General features: G+C 32.5%; 2 protein-coding genes across 2 annotated transcripts; both read left to right on the top strand.

The window, feature by feature from the left end:
• Positions 1-653: 653 nt before the first annotated feature.
• On the top strand, positions 654-6,440 carry LOC101210700 (sphingoid long-chain bases kinase 1). The gene is made up of 8 exons (XM_011657210.2): positions 654-1,773; positions 1,858-2,229; positions 2,528-2,621; positions 2,733-2,770; positions 3,148-3,294; positions 4,115-4,214; positions 4,787-5,724; positions 5,853-6,440. The coding sequence occupies exons 1-8, from the start codon at positions 1,291-1,293 to the stop codon at positions 6,000-6,002; spliced, it is 2,322 nt and encodes a 773-aa protein (XP_011655512.1). The 5' UTR covers positions 654-1,290; the 3' UTR covers positions 6,003-6,440.
• Positions 6,441-7,511: 1,071 nt separating this feature from the next.
• Positions 7,512-8,547, top strand: LOC101211444 (ferredoxin-thioredoxin reductase, variable chain). Its single transcript, XM_004147044.3, has one exon. The coding sequence runs from the start codon at positions 7,641-7,643 to the stop codon at positions 8,184-8,186; it is 546 nt and encodes a 181-aa protein (XP_004147092.1). The 5' UTR covers positions 7,512-7,640; the 3' UTR covers positions 8,187-8,547.
• Positions 8,548-16,390: the final 7,843 nt, after the last annotated feature.

Below are 16,390 nucleotides of genomic sequence, written 5' to 3'. Positions count from 1 at the left end.
AATCTAATAACAAAAGCCTTTACAAAATTATTTCAAACAATTTCAAGCATCACTACACTAAATTCACGGTCTAACTTTGCGTGCATTAAAGTTCATAACACCTATTTTTACATACTATAATTGATGATATTAAACGACTATCATAAAACTATTAAAGAGTTATCGACCTTTAAATTTGCTACATCTAAAATTTAGAATGACATAAGTTTTATTATTGTAAATTATTTTTTACAATTTTTGCAAGCGTTCTTGAAAAAAATCAAAATAGCAAAATACGAAAACTATTTACAAAAATCGATAAAGGGTATGGAATAAATTTAAGTTTTTTTTTTAACTATGTCAATTTTTTAAAAATTAAAATAACAAAACATTAAAAATATTCACGAAATAAAGTAAAATCTCAAGTTTTATGATGAATAAACTTTTAATATATTTCCTTTTCTTTATCTTTATGAGACAAAAACAATGATATAATTTAACCCAAAAAAGGAATCATATTTGGAAGCTTTGTGAGGATGTTTATCCAATTTTTATTTTTCTCCACCAACTATTCCACTAAACTGAGCACGAGGGGGGATTTCTTAAATATTAAAAAAGAAAAAGGAAAATAATAATAATAATAATAATAATAAAGAATGGAACACAAAGTGAAGGTTCCTCGCCATTAAAGCAAATATTATTTTTCATACCGAGCTTCGAATGACAGAGGCTTTAGGTTTGAGTGGGGAACCTCTTCGATTCTGGGTCAGGAAACCAATCTGTGGAGCAAGGATCTACGGCGGCCATGAACTCAAATTGGTAGGCTTGTTTAATCCAAATTTGGCCGCTGTTATTTTTCTCAGATTCGACTAGCTTAAGATCTGAATTAGAGCTCCCTAGGTTTTTTTTCAAGCACCCTTCATCAAAATTCGTTCTGAATTTTCGATAATTTTTTTTTCTTCTTTGATTCGTCGTTTAATTGTTGAATTGAAGACCATTTTGTTGTATTCCCTAGAATTTTGAATTGCGTGCACTTGTTGGCTGATCCGATCTTTCACGCAATTGCGTAGGTAATTGTGAGCTTTTATTGTTTGAATGAATGAATGACAGATTGTTAGTTCAGTTGGGAATTAGGAGAGTTGGATCGTCATTTACAGCTCATTTGTTGTTCATTTGAACCGAAAAATTACTTCCCCCATCTTTCGTCTCGTACTCATCCTTCGTGTACAGAGGACATTGAGTGCGGGGCTTGGATGTGCGTGTTTCTCGCGGTGTTTGTCTGTTCATATATTCGGGCGGAATTGTATAGCTATGCAGCAGAGTGAAGGTCTTTCTAGGAACAGTAATGAAAACGATATTTCTTCTTCGTCTTTGAGGCTGACAACGCCTCAAAAGTCTATTAGGCGATTGGGGTTGTGCTCGCAAATAGCAACTGGCGGACAACACTCCTCGCCCATAGTTTTCCCTGAGAAGCGCAGCAAGGCTAAGTCTTCTTCCAGGAGAGGGAGTGAGATTAATTCCTCTATCCCCAAGTTCACCATGACTTCCAGTGACGATCGCGACAAGCCGAAGAGCTTTGAGCACAGGATTGACATAGGTGGAGGAGATGAAAAATCGGATTTATTGGGTTATACGGTATTATCGGGTAAGCTGGTTTTGGATAAGAGAAAGAATTCAGACAAGAATACTTCTGATGATACTGGCGTAGCTGATCAAGAAGGTTTTGATGCTAAACTTACTAGCACGGCCTTGGTATGGGGTTCTCACATGCTACGTCTGGAGGATGTTATTTCAGTAAGCTTTTCTTTACATCTCACCAAAACACAAGGTCCAAGATTTTCTGTTAGACGTATTGATGAATTAATGATACTATGACAGGTCTCGTACAATGTTGGTCTCAGGCATTTTACAGTTCATTCCTATCCACTACATAAAGGTCCATGTGGTCTTTCTTGTTTTATGAAGGCCAGGAGAAAGCAGAAAAATTTTCGCTTTTTGGCTTCTAGCATTGAAGAGGCAGTTCAATGGGTTGGTGGTTTTGCAGATCAGCACTGCTATGTAAACTGTTTGCCTCACCCCTTACTCTCATCAAAGAAGCAGGCATCTTCAGAACTAATTCCGGTTGACACACCTCCTGAATTACTTTTCAAATGCAAGAATCCACCAAAGATGCTTGTGATATTAAATCCACGCTCTGGACGGGGTCGGTCAACTAAAGTTTTTCATGGAATTGTTGAACCAATATTTAAGGTATGATTTACCCATGCACTAAAGTTCGTATAGCATGCACTTTGTTTCCATTCAACTAGATTTTTCCTCCAGCTAATTCCCAAAAAATGACCATGGAGTATAACGTTCTTAATGCCATTTTGTATCAAGATTTACTGATTTAATGCAAACTCATGATGGAAGTTGACATTTGTACTCTTGAATGAAGTTGAAAATTTGGATCATTTCTGTCTTGGGGGTGAATTTTAACACGGATTTGAACGGTTCACTATCAGATGCGAGCTTATGTATTTATTTATTTATTGCAAAAACTTAACAGCTTGCAGGGTTCAAATTGGAGGTGGTTAAAACGACATCTGCAGGCCATGCTAGGAAGCTAGCATCTAGTGTTGACATAAGCAGTTGCCCTGATGGTATTGCCATTTGATGTGCTCTATTATGATAAACAAATGTTATTTCTGGATTATGTATTCATGCTATCATCTTTCCTTTTTTAAATAATGAATCCACCTTTCAATTTTCAGGAATTATTTGTGTTGGAGGTGATGGGATTATTAATGAGGTTAGCCACATCTATTTTCTTTTCTCATGCTTTGGGTATGAACAATTGTTGGGGCTCTTAGTATGTGTAATTGTGTGGTTTTGAGTCTAATAAGTTCTTAAATTTTCAATTTTGTATCTAATAGGTCCTTGGAAAATTCATTTTTTTTTAAGAAATTAATTGTTCTATTAGATAAAACTTTGAAATGAAATCCTAAATTTTGAATTTTGTGTGTAGTGTTGAGTAGATCCTTAGACTAAAATCGAAAGCTTAGGGACTAAATTTATAATTTTGAAAGTTGAAGGATGGAATAAACAAAGAGACTATTTGTAATTTTACCTATTTCTTAAGTGGTATATTAAGAAATACCAATCATCTCAACCTTGGTGATTATGCAGGTTTTGAATGGTCTATTGAGTAGAGACAACCAGAAGGAAGGAATTTCTATTCCAATTGGAATAATTCCTGCAGGTTCCGATAACTCGTTAGTTTGGACTGTTCTTGGTGTTAGAGATCCAATTTCTGCTGCAATGGCTATTGTGAAGGTGAAAACTTTTTATGGTTAACTTAGGATGTTTATTAAGTGTTTAGAGGGGTGGAGAGGGATCCTATAATGATATTTGGTCTCTTGTTAGATTCCACATTTCCTTCTGGACTTCTGTTTCGAAGCCTTTTTGTAATAATTCGTTAGACACAATTGTGTATAGTTGGATTCCCTTTCTTTAGTGGGATTCCCTTTTTTGTGCGTTTGGTTTTTCTGTATGTCCTTGGATTTTTTCATTATTTTCAATTAAAGTCGATATTTCTCCAAAAGAAAAAAAGTTGTACTGTAAATAATCTTGTTTCAAAAATAAAAGAAGTTACACCATGAACAAATAGATTTCTTGCACTTTTTGTTACTGTATTCCTTTAGATAAAAGAAAAGGCTTTCATGACATGGAACCTAATTACAATGCAGTATTTGTCTATATTTGGTGTTTATAAGATTTATATGCTCTAACTACTTGATATTCTTTGTATTTACTTTTCTAATTAAAATCTGTAATTGCAATGGTAATATCAAGATTTACATTTACTGTTCCTGGCCAAAACGGAATTGAGGATATACTTATGTGGGATGTAATATGAACTCACCTCTTATATCAACTTATGAATAATTCTCATAACCAACAGTGAATATGATGTTATTGCTAGATTCATGCTTGTGTGGAAGCAGAGCCAATCACCATGTCTGCACCTACTACCCAACTTTTTTTAAACTCACATGGGAAACATTATGCCCTCATTTTGGTTGTTTCAAGATTAGATTTATTACTTATTAACTATATTTCTCACTCTTGCTGTGGTGATTTTTTTTATCCGTAGGGTGGCCTTACTGCAACCGATGTTTTTGCTGTTGAGTGGATCAAATCAGGTGTTATCCATTTTGGGTTGACAGTCTCATATTATGGATTTGTCAGTGATGGTTAGTAATGATATCGGAGTTCATTTTATTTTTAGTTTATTATTCTTAACCAACGTTGAATGCACAAAAGGGTAAGGTGCATGATGGCCTCTTTTTTTGGTGGTTATGGTAGTTGTTCTTTTTCCTTGCCCATGATGATCTTTTATTCTATTCTTCCTACATTAAAAATGGTTTACCATACAGCATTGCATGATATACATCGTTTGTTGTTGACATCCCTCTCTCGTTTGGATGTAATCTTTATTGAGTCATCGTTGTTGGAAATACCTTTTTCTTCCTCTTGGGGCAATCCTCTCTCTCGTTATTTTTGGAAGCCAGTGGTAGAATTAATATAAGAATTTTACTTGAGGCTTCAAAATCATTTCACTACTATAGCAGATAAGTACGTGGTTTTGTTATGCTGCAGGTGGCTTTTGAATAGGCTGGCCTGCCTTCAGCTGGGTATCTTAGAGACCAATTTTTGTTGACGCCATACTCTTTCTTTTCTTAGAAGAAATTTTATTGTCTTTCTTAATGATGGAATGGATTTGTTCTGTAAAAGAAAATGATGTGAATTTGTCCATTTGTTACAGTGTTGGAACTTTCTGAAAAGTATCAGAAGCGATTTGGTCCTCTACGTTACTTTGTTGCTGGCTTCCTCAAATTCTTATGCTTACCGAAGTACAGTTTTGAAGTTGAATACCTTCCTGCATCGTTAGAGGATGAAGGAAAAGGCTCTGCTGAACGTGAAGTTGTAGACATGTCAGATTTATACACAGATATAATGAGAAGATCGAGCAAAGAGGGCATCCCCAGGGCATCTAGTTTATCGAGCATTGATTCAATAATGACTCCTAGTCGAATGTCTGGTGGAGACTTGGATACAACTTGTAGTAGCACTCGTGCTAGCACTGAACCATCTGAGTATGTGCGTGGTCTCGATCCTAAATCCAAGCGCCTTTCATCAGGAAGGAGTAATGTTACAGCAGAGCCCGAAGTTATTCATCCACCGCCACCCTTTTCAACTACTCCCAACTGGCCAAGAACCAGGTCAAAGTCTAGAACAGACAAGGGTTGGACTGGTTTGATAACCACACAAGATACCACTAGATGTTCTTGGGGCAATGCTGCAAATAATGACAGAGAGGATATATCTTCCACACTGTCTGATCCGGGTCCGATTTGGGATGCGGAACCGAAGTGGGATACTGAGCCTAATTGGGTTGTTGAAAATCCAATTGAATTGCCAGGTCCAACAAATGATGCAGAAGAAGGTCCAACAGAGCAAGCCGTGCGAGTGGTTGAAGATAAATGGATTACTAAGAAGGGGAAATTTCTTGGAATCATAGTTTGCAACCATGCTTGTAGAACCGTTCAAAGTTCTCAGGTAGTGGCCCCAAGATCTGAGCATGATGACAATACTCTTGACTTGGTTTTGGTTCATGGGAGTGGACGACTTAGGCTGTTGCGATTTTTTTTGCTGCTTCAAATTGGTCGGCACCTGTCCCTGCCATTCGTTGAATATGTTAAGGTACGTTACTCTGCAGTTCCCATTTTCCCTTACATTTCCAGGCTGCAATTAGGATTCTGTTTAAGGGTGAAAGTCACAGGTAAGGCTCCAAGCGGCACGACTTAAAACGTCATTTGTTCTTGATACAGGTGAAGTCGGTGAAGATTAAACCTGGTAAGCATACACACAATGGCTGCGGCATTGATGGTGAGCTCTTCCCCCTCACTGGCCAAGTCGTTTCTTCTTTGCTTCCAGAACAATGCAGACTTATTGGTCGATTTCCTGGCCATCACGTATAACCAAGTAATCCTCTCTTATCTGAAATATTTTGATGTGCCACTGACTGATGATCACATTCCGTTTAACTGAGTCCTGTTTTTCGTCGTGTGGTTGTGTAACATGCGGAGCTATCCTTTATATCATAAAAGAGAATCTTTGTGCATTATTTCCCTACCCATTTCCCATCTCACAGTCCTGTTCTTCTACCTTCGAACAAATCGAGGTCTCTGTAAATCTTTTGTTTAGAAAACGGGTCGCTTTTTGCCCTTCAGTTCTATCCCCTCTTGCATTCCCCTGTTGTGTATTTTGTACCCCCATCATATCATTTTCATTGTACAAGCGTGATAAGCTGCACTCTCAGCGCCCCGGTCGACTTGATTTAGTTCTATTTACATTCTTCACAAGTTTTCTGGAGATACTTATATTGTATATACGTGATTGTGAACTTTTGGCCTGCCCTTCTCCCCTTCCCGTTCTTTCTCTTTTAATGCTCTCTAGTTGTCTATATTAATCCTAGTGAGAGTTTCTTAATTAGCTATTAATGTTTGTGATTAAAAATATCTTGTAGCTAGTTCGAAATATAGTCTGACATATTTCTTGGTAGGTATGTTTGGTTAATATGATTTATTTAGTTGGCTTTTTGGTTGATTATTCTTAAAGTTATGTTGACTTGTAATGCTTTAGTATGAACATGAATATTTTCATTTCAGCTTTAATTTGTGCCCTAAAAACATTAATTAATGGCAAATCATTGACATCGTGCAGCTATTCATCTGATGAATTATGACCCATACGTTTTTACTTGTTAATCATGTGATCTATAATATAAATATGTAGTTTATTAACCTATGAACTATTTAATTCCTCAACTTTTTTAAATTCAAAAGTTTCTGATATTTCAATTCTTAAATTTTATGTCTAATTTAATTTAATGTCGAACCTTTTAATTTTGTAATTAGCAAATTCTTGAGTTTTAAGAAAATACCACAATTTTGCCCCTCATTTTCTTTTCTCAAGTATAAAGTTCCCCAATCTCTCTCATTTACATAACGATAATAATAACTAAAATTGATCAAGAGACAAAAGTAAAATTACTAAAATGCTACTCAAATCATAGTTTAATTTATTAGAAAAACAAAAGGTAAATTATATCTCAAAAAGATCATGATTTCTATTTTCCCTAAACTATAAGAAAATTAATAAATTTTATAAACTTAGATTATGATTTAGATATCACAAAATCTGAAGTGGGGAAAATAGCTTTCTAATTTTGAACGATTTGTCGTAGCGTAACGATGGAACCGAGTACGACATTGCGATAATCACACGTTCACATATTCACGAGATAAGAAAGTACACGTGGCGTCATTTAGATTCTCTTGTTCCAGATAAGATGGAAATAAGAAAAATAATAATCATTTCTGATTTTTTTTCCTTTTTCCTTTTTTTTTTTCAAAAGAAAGAATAGAAAATAAATTTGCTCTTCACGAAGTGGAAAATATCTGGTAAGGTAAGGTAAGGATGTGTGCGTGTGAGTGTGTGTGGACAGCGGCAATAAACTAATAAAATAAAATTGAAGGAAGAGGAAACAATTTTAAAAACTCTCAAACTAATATTCATTTCCTTCTTCGGCGAAACACTCCTTCCGCGGCACAGAAATGATTAGTATTGCGAACAGTATCGGCGTGATACCATCACCGGCTCCGTCGTCGGCGTCGATGGCTGCACGTTTTGCCTGTTCTATGACGGTATTCTCTACTGCTGATGTTAAATCTTCCTTTTCCTCATCCGTTTGTTCTCTATCGTCACTTGTTGTTAATCCTTTCAACTGCTCGATTCGAAGAGGGAGAAGATTGTTTAGCGAGGTTCCAGTTAGATCAGATTCTGGAACTTCGTCTTCAGCTACTGCTGTTTCTGCGGCGACTACGTCATTGTCGGAGGAAGAGACTGATGAAGCGGCTGCCGCTAGGATTGGAGCTAGAGTTAGGGTTAAGGTGCCTTTGAAGGTGTATCATGTAGCGAAGTTACCAGATGCAAATCTTGAGGGAATGGAAGGAGTGGTGAAGGATTATGTACGTGTTTGGAAAGGGAAGCGTGTTTCTGCTAATCTTCCGTATAAGGTGGAGTTTGTTGTTCCTGTTGAAGGTCGTCCACCTGTCAAATTTGTTGCTCATCTTAAGGAGGAAGAGTTTGAATACGTTTAATCAGGCTTGTTATTCATCATCCTCTTCATTCTAATGAATCATCAAGCCAAGACAATTGTTGTTTTTCCGATCTCAGTATTAATACCAAGCTCCCTTGTGCAGTATTATTGTCAACCTTTTAAGGTTTGATCTTCTTCTATATTTCTATCTACACCATTTACTCTTTGCCTTTGTAATGTAGAAAAATTGCTCGAGTGTTTTTCTCCTGAGCTAGTTAACTTTCTCGATTCTCGATGTGGCTTTGTAAAATAATTGCGCCAAGACAAGAGGAAATTTAGTCATCTAATACATGTCTGATCCAAATGGTTTCAAAATCGGTTACTCTTGTATGGATGTTGTTTCAACAACTTATTGTGCTTCATCTTTTACTTGGAGGGAGGATGGGGATTTGAAGTGGTTGGGCTTTCCTTCCATTGTCAAGATGAATGCTTACTTGTTTCTTGTTAATCCCTCCAGTTTATATTGAGATTCTTCTGTGATGTTAGATGATATAATATTGAATTTAACTTCACCTATCAACTTGGTACTTGTTTGGATTGACTTTCTAAGTATCTATAAACACTTTTTTCACACTTATAAACAACTTAAACACTTAAAAATTAATCTAAAACACCCTTAAGCTTTTGGTTTAATCAGCGATTTAACATCAAGCCTTCCACACATTTCAAGCTCACAACTGAGGGGAGTGTTAGATGATATAATATTAATTTACTGCCATTCCTTAGCTTTAGTATTTGAGTCAATTGGTGATAACACATGGGACTTTAAAAAATAGACCCACCTTATTCTATTACCTTTCTTATGTGATTTTCTATCCCATTGGCTGACTCATTACTGGCTTGGAGGTTAGAACGTTAGAGAGGGGATTCCTATTCCATCTTTGCTTTATTTACTGCTTATAGATACAAGACTAAGGAAGACAACCTGGTTTTAGTGTTGGATTACTAACTAAAATTTTGCTTTCTGCATTGAATAAGTATAGACTTGAGATATGTAGTGCCAATTTGATGGGTTATTTGTAAATATGATTGTTGTAAGCGTAGTAATAGCCACTTCTTGCATTCTAGTTTTGCTGGATGGTTGATTAGGTATACCTAAGTTGGGTTGGTCCATATTGAACTGATTTTGAGAAGAGTTTTGGATTGTAATATACTTATCTTTACGTCATACTCATACATGAATTTAATACTAAGAATTCAATCTGTTCCGATCATTGTGGGTTTCGTTTACTATATGGTGAGGATCTGGTTGACTAGGCTTTGGAGTGTCCATGTGTCTAGGACTCGCAAGTCAAAAGTCAGCTTGAGCAGCATACAGCATACTGTTTACCTTGATGTAGAATGTTTTTTTAGAGAAGAAATACTTTGATGTAGAATGTTAAAATAGTTCACCACCTTCTCGATTGAGAGCAATATATTGAACACCAAATTTTGAACTTTCCTTGAGTTACTAGCTAAGATCTAGATTTAGGTCAGTACATAAGGCATTTTCCAAAACTGTGAGTTAAACCTATTCATGATGGTGATGCAAAGTAAAAATATGTTTAAGGCAACAACGGAGGTTAAATGCCGTTTGAAGGTCATAGAATTAAGATCTTTTTGAGTTCACTGCTATTTGTTGTACTCACAAAAGTAGAAACTTAACAACGAATGCTCTTATCATCTAAATTGGAAAACTGGAAGATCCGATGGTTGAAACAATTTCACTTTGCATATTGATAAATCTACATGATGGATCGGTGTGGCTATGTATGTCCAAGCTCAAAAGAGATTTTAGTGCTGAACATGAATGACTCTAGATGAGATGGAATGGTGCATTCTGCAGATAAGAGGAGGAGAATAAATCTCATTGAGTAGTTTTGAGGGCCAGACCTTCTCCTTAGAAAAATCACCAGTATTGCTGAAACTGAACATTGGACAAGATTGAATTAGTTGTTTGTTTGTTGAAATCTCCAATTATATGTTTCTTAGTGGATTGAGTGCAAAACGTTACACATCTTTGCCTGCTTTGAATGCATTACATTTGAAATTGATCATTAAATCTCGATCAGCAGGTACATCATCTAATTAATCTTCGTGAAATTCGATGAAAATTCTCACCTTTTAACATGATATTTCAATTGTTCCATTCTAGAGTAACCTGTGGTCGTGACCTTACTCGAACAGGTTCTGTTATGTAGGTTGTTCATCTGTCTCTTTGAATTCTAAAGAATAGCCTTTGGTCTGTGATTGCATTTATAGATATTATCTGAGTATTCATTTAATTTAAAGAACTGACTCATGGAAAAGACGACGGACAACATTCGAAAAAGTTGGAGAGAAAATACGAAGCACCACAAACAGAACTGGTGATCTCTTTCTCTTTTATTGAACTCGCTTGGTTCCATCCTAATATAGTGTATTATGCTTCATTACATGACTTGTTGAAATTCTCACTTCTGTTTCATTTTTCAATTAATTGAATCTGAAGCTTGAAATGCATAAGGTAGACAAGGAGAAGTTACAGAACTACTTTTTGTAGTAATTTATTGATGCTATGTGAATGCATGCATGCATTATTGAAACGAGACAGTGATGAATATGAAAGACATAGAGAGAAATATTTGTTTTCTTCTGCTCCACCTCTAACTTCATTATTCTGTTAATTCATGAGGATATATCTATGAAGTCATTATTGCATTAATCTCGTACTATGTGTAGGAGCATCTGTTAGATTATCCTCAAATTTGATTATTTACTATGACTTGTTTTGCTGATTTTGCTTTGTTTAAAGAGAGAAAAACAATGGCTGACATGGGTTAGATGGAGTTGGGTATTTGAAATCATTTGGATTGTTGGATTAGTTTGATTCAACTGTTGTGAAGTTTGGTGAATTTCTTGCTTGCTTCAATTTCAATTCATTTCCCTAACTGAAAACCCTATAACCTCCACCTTCTAAATTCTTGATTTAGAATGTTATCTAATAAGACAAGGGGATTAGCTGGGTTATCTTTTCTAATTAAATGAATGCTTTTGGTGAATTTTCACGCCTAGAAGTGGCATTGGAAGCAATTTTGTAGCATGTGTTCAGACTCTTGAAAAGTGCTTTATCATTGAATTAGATTTCTTTTTTTTTTTGGGTGAAAAATGTAGTTTGCCTTGGATTTTAATTTTTTTCTCCCAGTTATCGTATTAACGCTTAATGTCGTGGAATCGAATCCGTTCTATAAAGTTGTTCTAAAGATGTTCTATAGCATGTTTTGAAAGGTGCTTCCTAATTTGTTTTTTTTTCTTTTTTGGGTGTGAAAAATGCTTTGAACTGAAGTATTTTCTTATTAGTACTCATGGATGGAATATTAATTAGTTGGGAAGCATTTTTTTATCATCTAGTCATACACTAAAAGAAATTTGAAAAAAAAAGTTTTAGCTTTTGTTTACATTTACAACATCACACCAAATACACCTTAGTCCAAAGTATTTGAACCTATTTTTCTCATGTGCTTTTTTTGGTGGATTAAGTGTAGGGTAAGATACCTGAATTTTAGGAAAATAATCAATATCTCAATTATATGGTTAGGCTCATGTTGCCTATTTCTAATACCAAGTTTCATATTTTCTTGAAAAAGAAAAGGTACTTAAAATAACATTTTCAAGTATATATATGAAATTAATGTAGTTAAACATTAAAACAAATGAAAAATTATGGGTTTTCTGGTTGTGTGTATATATATCTGTTTGTATATGTGTATGTATATGTGAAAAAGAAGTCTAATAATCTTTTTCAAATAAAAGTTGGAGAAATGTCTTAAGTGAAAATTAGGGAAAGAGAATAAATATGAAAGATAATATTAATTAGAGAGAGATGTTAAACTTCAAAAGAAAGATAGATTAAAGAGACAATATTAGTTAGAGAAAAAGAAATGAATCATAGTTGTGATAACAAACTTTAGAGAGAAGATTGGGTGTAAAGTTAGACATTAAAAGATACTTTTAAAGAAAGAAAAATTAGAAAAGGACACAAATTTTAGTGAGAAGATTATAAAAAGAGAGACTGAAATTAAATTAAAGAGAGAGATGAAAATTTTAGTGAAAGTGATTTTGTTTAAAAAATGTTTGGAACCATCACCTGAAAATACAAAATTTAAACCCTATGATTTAAATAATCATCCATAGATATAAAATTCTAATTTGAAAATTTAAAAATTAAAATGTTACTTTATCCGAATCTCTAAAATAAATTTTTGATAATCTAATATTTTCTTTAGTTCATCAATAAATATGTTTGATTATTTCATAAATAGATAGGAGTAGATAATCAATAATTGAAAACACAACAACGAGACTATTGGCTGGCGATTGGTACAAAATGTCGAAAATAGTTGAGGTGTTGTACCAAATAATCAAATATCAACTTCCATCCTTTTAGAAAAAATAATGTAATATATGTTTTGAACTTTGATGATGGAGGTCCCCTTTTTTAATCAATGAATTTTCCCCCTTCGACGTGGTGTTCGTGTTTGAGTAGGATTGAATTGGGTCGACCGTTTTCTTTTTTAAAGTTTTGTTATGTTTGTAGTACACGAGTTTTGAATTGTTTGAATATGTTGTAATTGAAGTTGAAGATATAAGTATTTGATTTTGGTACGTGGTTTTTAAAATTTAAGTCGGTAAACATTCTTTTTATCCTTCTTTTTGGCATCTATCTTATATAGATGTTGTAGTAATCTTTATTTTTAGAATTTGACTAATAAATCAACTCTTTTACTAAAGAAATATGAAAACCATGTTTAAAAATTGATAGCCAATAGATCTAAAAAAGTAAGTAATTATCAAACATGTATAAAGGATGAGTTTGTCGTAATTGTTTGTACATAAAATTTGTAGAATTACTAAATTGGGGGTGTCTTTATTACATATTTTTGAAGGGTTTGTTTAAAAGAAAAGTGATTTTAAGGGTTTTTGAAACATCTTAAAGTGCTTTTTAAATAAAGTCAATAGCTATATAGAACCTTAAGGGCCAAAAACTTCTAACTATTACAATCCTAAATTGACCATTTATAGTCTTAACATAAAATAAGCCAATTAACTAATTAATTCTAATTACACATTAATTAATCTAAATTAACAATATAAACTAAAATGCACTATGTCTCTTAATTCTCCTCATCACCATATTTGTTGAATAAGAAATTATTGGGCATGTTATGGAAATTACTAATTAATTACATTACAACAAAAAGACAATATAATTTGTTTTTTTCTCTCTTAATAATCATGTGCATTGTAATAATAGAGGAAAGCAATTTACAAAAAAAAAATACCAATTTTTTAACAAACATTGGAATAAAAGGAAACATTTTCATTCGAGATTCACAAAACCAATATAATGTCTATGGAATATGATTTGTGAGAAATGAATGTATACATTATTATAAACATTTATGGATCTCATTATTTGTGTCTCCTTTATTGTTGGATAAAAGAAGTACTTATAGTCTTATACTATAATCTTTATTGCAACAATTTTGTTTGTATTAATGTTTTCCTTTTTATTTTTGGAATATTGTTATTAGTGAATGAATAATACGTAAAGTTAAAGCTACGGGTATATCTTAAAAGTCGATGATTTAAGATAGATAATTATTTCTTACCTAAAGAGAAAAAAAATGTTATAATGCACGAACCGATTTGCAATCACAATCTAAAGCAAGTTTACAAGGTCACAAAAAGTGGTTTCACTAATAATGTGCGAGGTGGAATTTCAAGTATATGTGAACTTTGGATGAGTGGTAATATTTTAAATAGAATTCGACAAACACGTTTACGTTGGTAGAAACAAACTATAGAATAAAATTTGACAAACTATTTACACTCTATAGAACAAAACCACTAAATGAAAAAAATTATTACACTTGATTTTTCTATGAAATGCAAATATTTTATCAAATGTTCTATTTTTTTACAATTTCTCTAAATTAATATATGATTTTTGTGTTTTTAGCTTTAATTTATTATGGTGTATATTTTCTAAATAGTAAATTTGAACGTTTTGTTTACGTACTTTCAATATATCAATTTTTTTAACAATCGTAAAAGTTAAAGAGTTTAATTACAATTACTACTAATACTTCAGTAAATTAATTTTTTTTTTGTCATTTATCAAGAAGAAGAATTGATATTATGCGAACATCTAACTATTTTTTCATGTCCTAATTAAAAACTCGATCTCTATATCTACCTATTAATTTATTCGATACTCATTAGAAGGTGAATAATTAATTGAATCGGTTGATATAAAACTAGGGTTTTGGAGAGCTTATCTAAGCTTGATCATCCCATCATACAATTAATTTATGGTTGAATTGTTCCTAAGTGTCACATTCAAATGCAATATCTTTGCACAATCATTTGTTTGTGTGGTGCTTATTGACATTTGCATAATAATCATAAAGGTATAACCAAAAAAGAAAATTGCTCAATATTAGTTTGCATAGTGGTTGTATGTTCCCACCACTAACAATTAAGAGTTTCAATCACCGACATTATGTTATAAAAATAATATTGTATATATATGTATTAGAATTTAAATAATATATCATAAGATTGAAATAATTTTGAAATGGCAATGAGAAAAAGATGATGCTTTTGGTATGGATTCATATCAAAAAGAGTCAAAAACAAAGTGGAAGGTGTTTGTGGGTCACTTTCAAGAGGAGTGTGGGAGATTTTTTTCCCTCTAAATAGTTGTTTATTTTTTCAATTTATAAAAAAGCACAGGAGAGGAATATAAAATAATGATAATTATAAATAAATAAATCTAAATGAGTGTGTAAGTCAATTTGTTCCGTTGAGTCTCAAAACCTAACCCATTTTATAATCGGACCTAAAGAGGAAGAAAGTCAGATCAAGGTTCAATTGTGCAATCTCGATCTGAACTATCCGTGTGTTACAAGCTGTTTGGGGTAAAGATTACTTAGGACTATAATAACCACCTCTTGTTACACTAAATAACTTTCAATCCTATACAATATTTACTATTTGACATTTATCATTCTTTTCAATTTTTGTTGCATTGTTTACTATTTTCTTATTTATTGTAAGAACTAAATTAATTTGCACGCAATTATTTGTGAAAAATATGATTAGAAATTTAGAATGGATTGTTGTGAAAACAAGTAAAGGACAATTTGAATAAAAAGTGAAAATATCAAATTAAAAAACCTAAAGTTTTAGTAAAGTTTAAAGTTTAATCAATGCGTCAAAGGCATCATTAGAACAAAAGTGGTGGGTTAACGGTTTTGCTTCTCTTCCCTTTTCACATAAATTTTAAATCACTAGAGGAGGGAGCAATCAATTTCATTCCTCTTATTTCAAAACTAAATAAAGAAAAAAATCCATTTGTTTGTATTTGATTTTATCTATAAAAAAAACATTAACTTATATTAGAATAGTAACATAAAAAAAACTTTCAAATCTCGTTAATATTAGATTGAACAAAAAATAAAAAATTATATACAAGTTCGAGTCTAGTTAGCCATAATGAATATAACCAAATTGACACATAATATGTGTCATGGATCGAAAAACATTAAACTTGAATCATTCACTTCGTATGTTGTGTTAAACTTAAAAAGAAAAAAAATAGTTCAACTGATGTCAATTGCTCAACAATGAAAAGACATATATATATAGTAGTTTCATCGATTTCATATAGATATATGTTTTGTATTTATGCGATGTGTATGAAAGTATTTTGGAAGAATACTTTTTAAAATGATAGTCTTTGTCGATGAAATTAAAACTTTAGAATAAAAATTGATACACGTAAGCTAGGTATAAAATGCAATAGCTAGTCGCTGTTACTAGCTTTTGTTGCTTTTTCCATTATGAGTTTTTGGAAGCATATATTGATGTATTATATTTTCTTTTATGAAAATTATTATTATTATTTTTTAATTCAACATTTATAAAAATATATAAGGACAAATAATTAAATGTATGAAAGAATGTAAACTAAAATCAACAAATTTCCTTTTAAAAGAAAAAAATTGAACTAACTTCAAGTGATACTAACTAAATCAAAATATTTATTAACATAGCTTTAAAAATATTTTTAGCAAATTTATCATTTAAAATAATTTTAACTGAAAAGACAATCTAATAACATTCATAAGTTTAGACATTTTTAAAATAGTAAAATAAATTAAAATATTTTGAAGCTATAAC

The sequence above is a fragment of the Cucumis sativus genome, chromosome 5, assembly GCF_000004075.3.
Source record: "Cucumis sativus cultivar 9930 chromosome 5, Cucumber_9930_V3, whole genome shotgun sequence".
NCBI classification, from domain to species: domain Eukaryota; kingdom Viridiplantae; phylum Streptophyta; class Magnoliopsida; order Cucurbitales; family Cucurbitaceae; genus Cucumis; species Cucumis sativus.
Note: the sequence above shows the minus strand (reverse complement) of the source record. Positions and strands in the feature narration are given on the sequence as shown.

What these genes read in the sequence shown, in the direction of transcription:
- LOC101210700 (XM_011657210.2), top strand. Translation starts at nt 1,291, where the DNA reads ATGCAGCAGAGTGAAGGTCTTTCTAGGAACAGTAATGAAAACGATATT. An exon ending in GTGATGGGATTATTAATGAG is followed by an intron (nt 2,771 to 3,147) that starts GTTAGCCACATC and finishes GTGATTATGCAG; the next exon opens with GTTTTGAATGGTCTATTGAG. An exon ending in CATTCGTTGAATATGTTAAG is followed by an intron (nt 5,725 to 5,852) that starts GTACGTTACTCT and finishes TTCTTGATACAG; the next exon opens with GTGAAGTCGGTGAAGATTAA.
- LOC101211444 (XM_004147044.3), top strand. Translation starts at nt 7,641, where the DNA reads ATGATTAGTATTGCGAACAGTATCGGCGTGATACCATCACCGGCTCCG.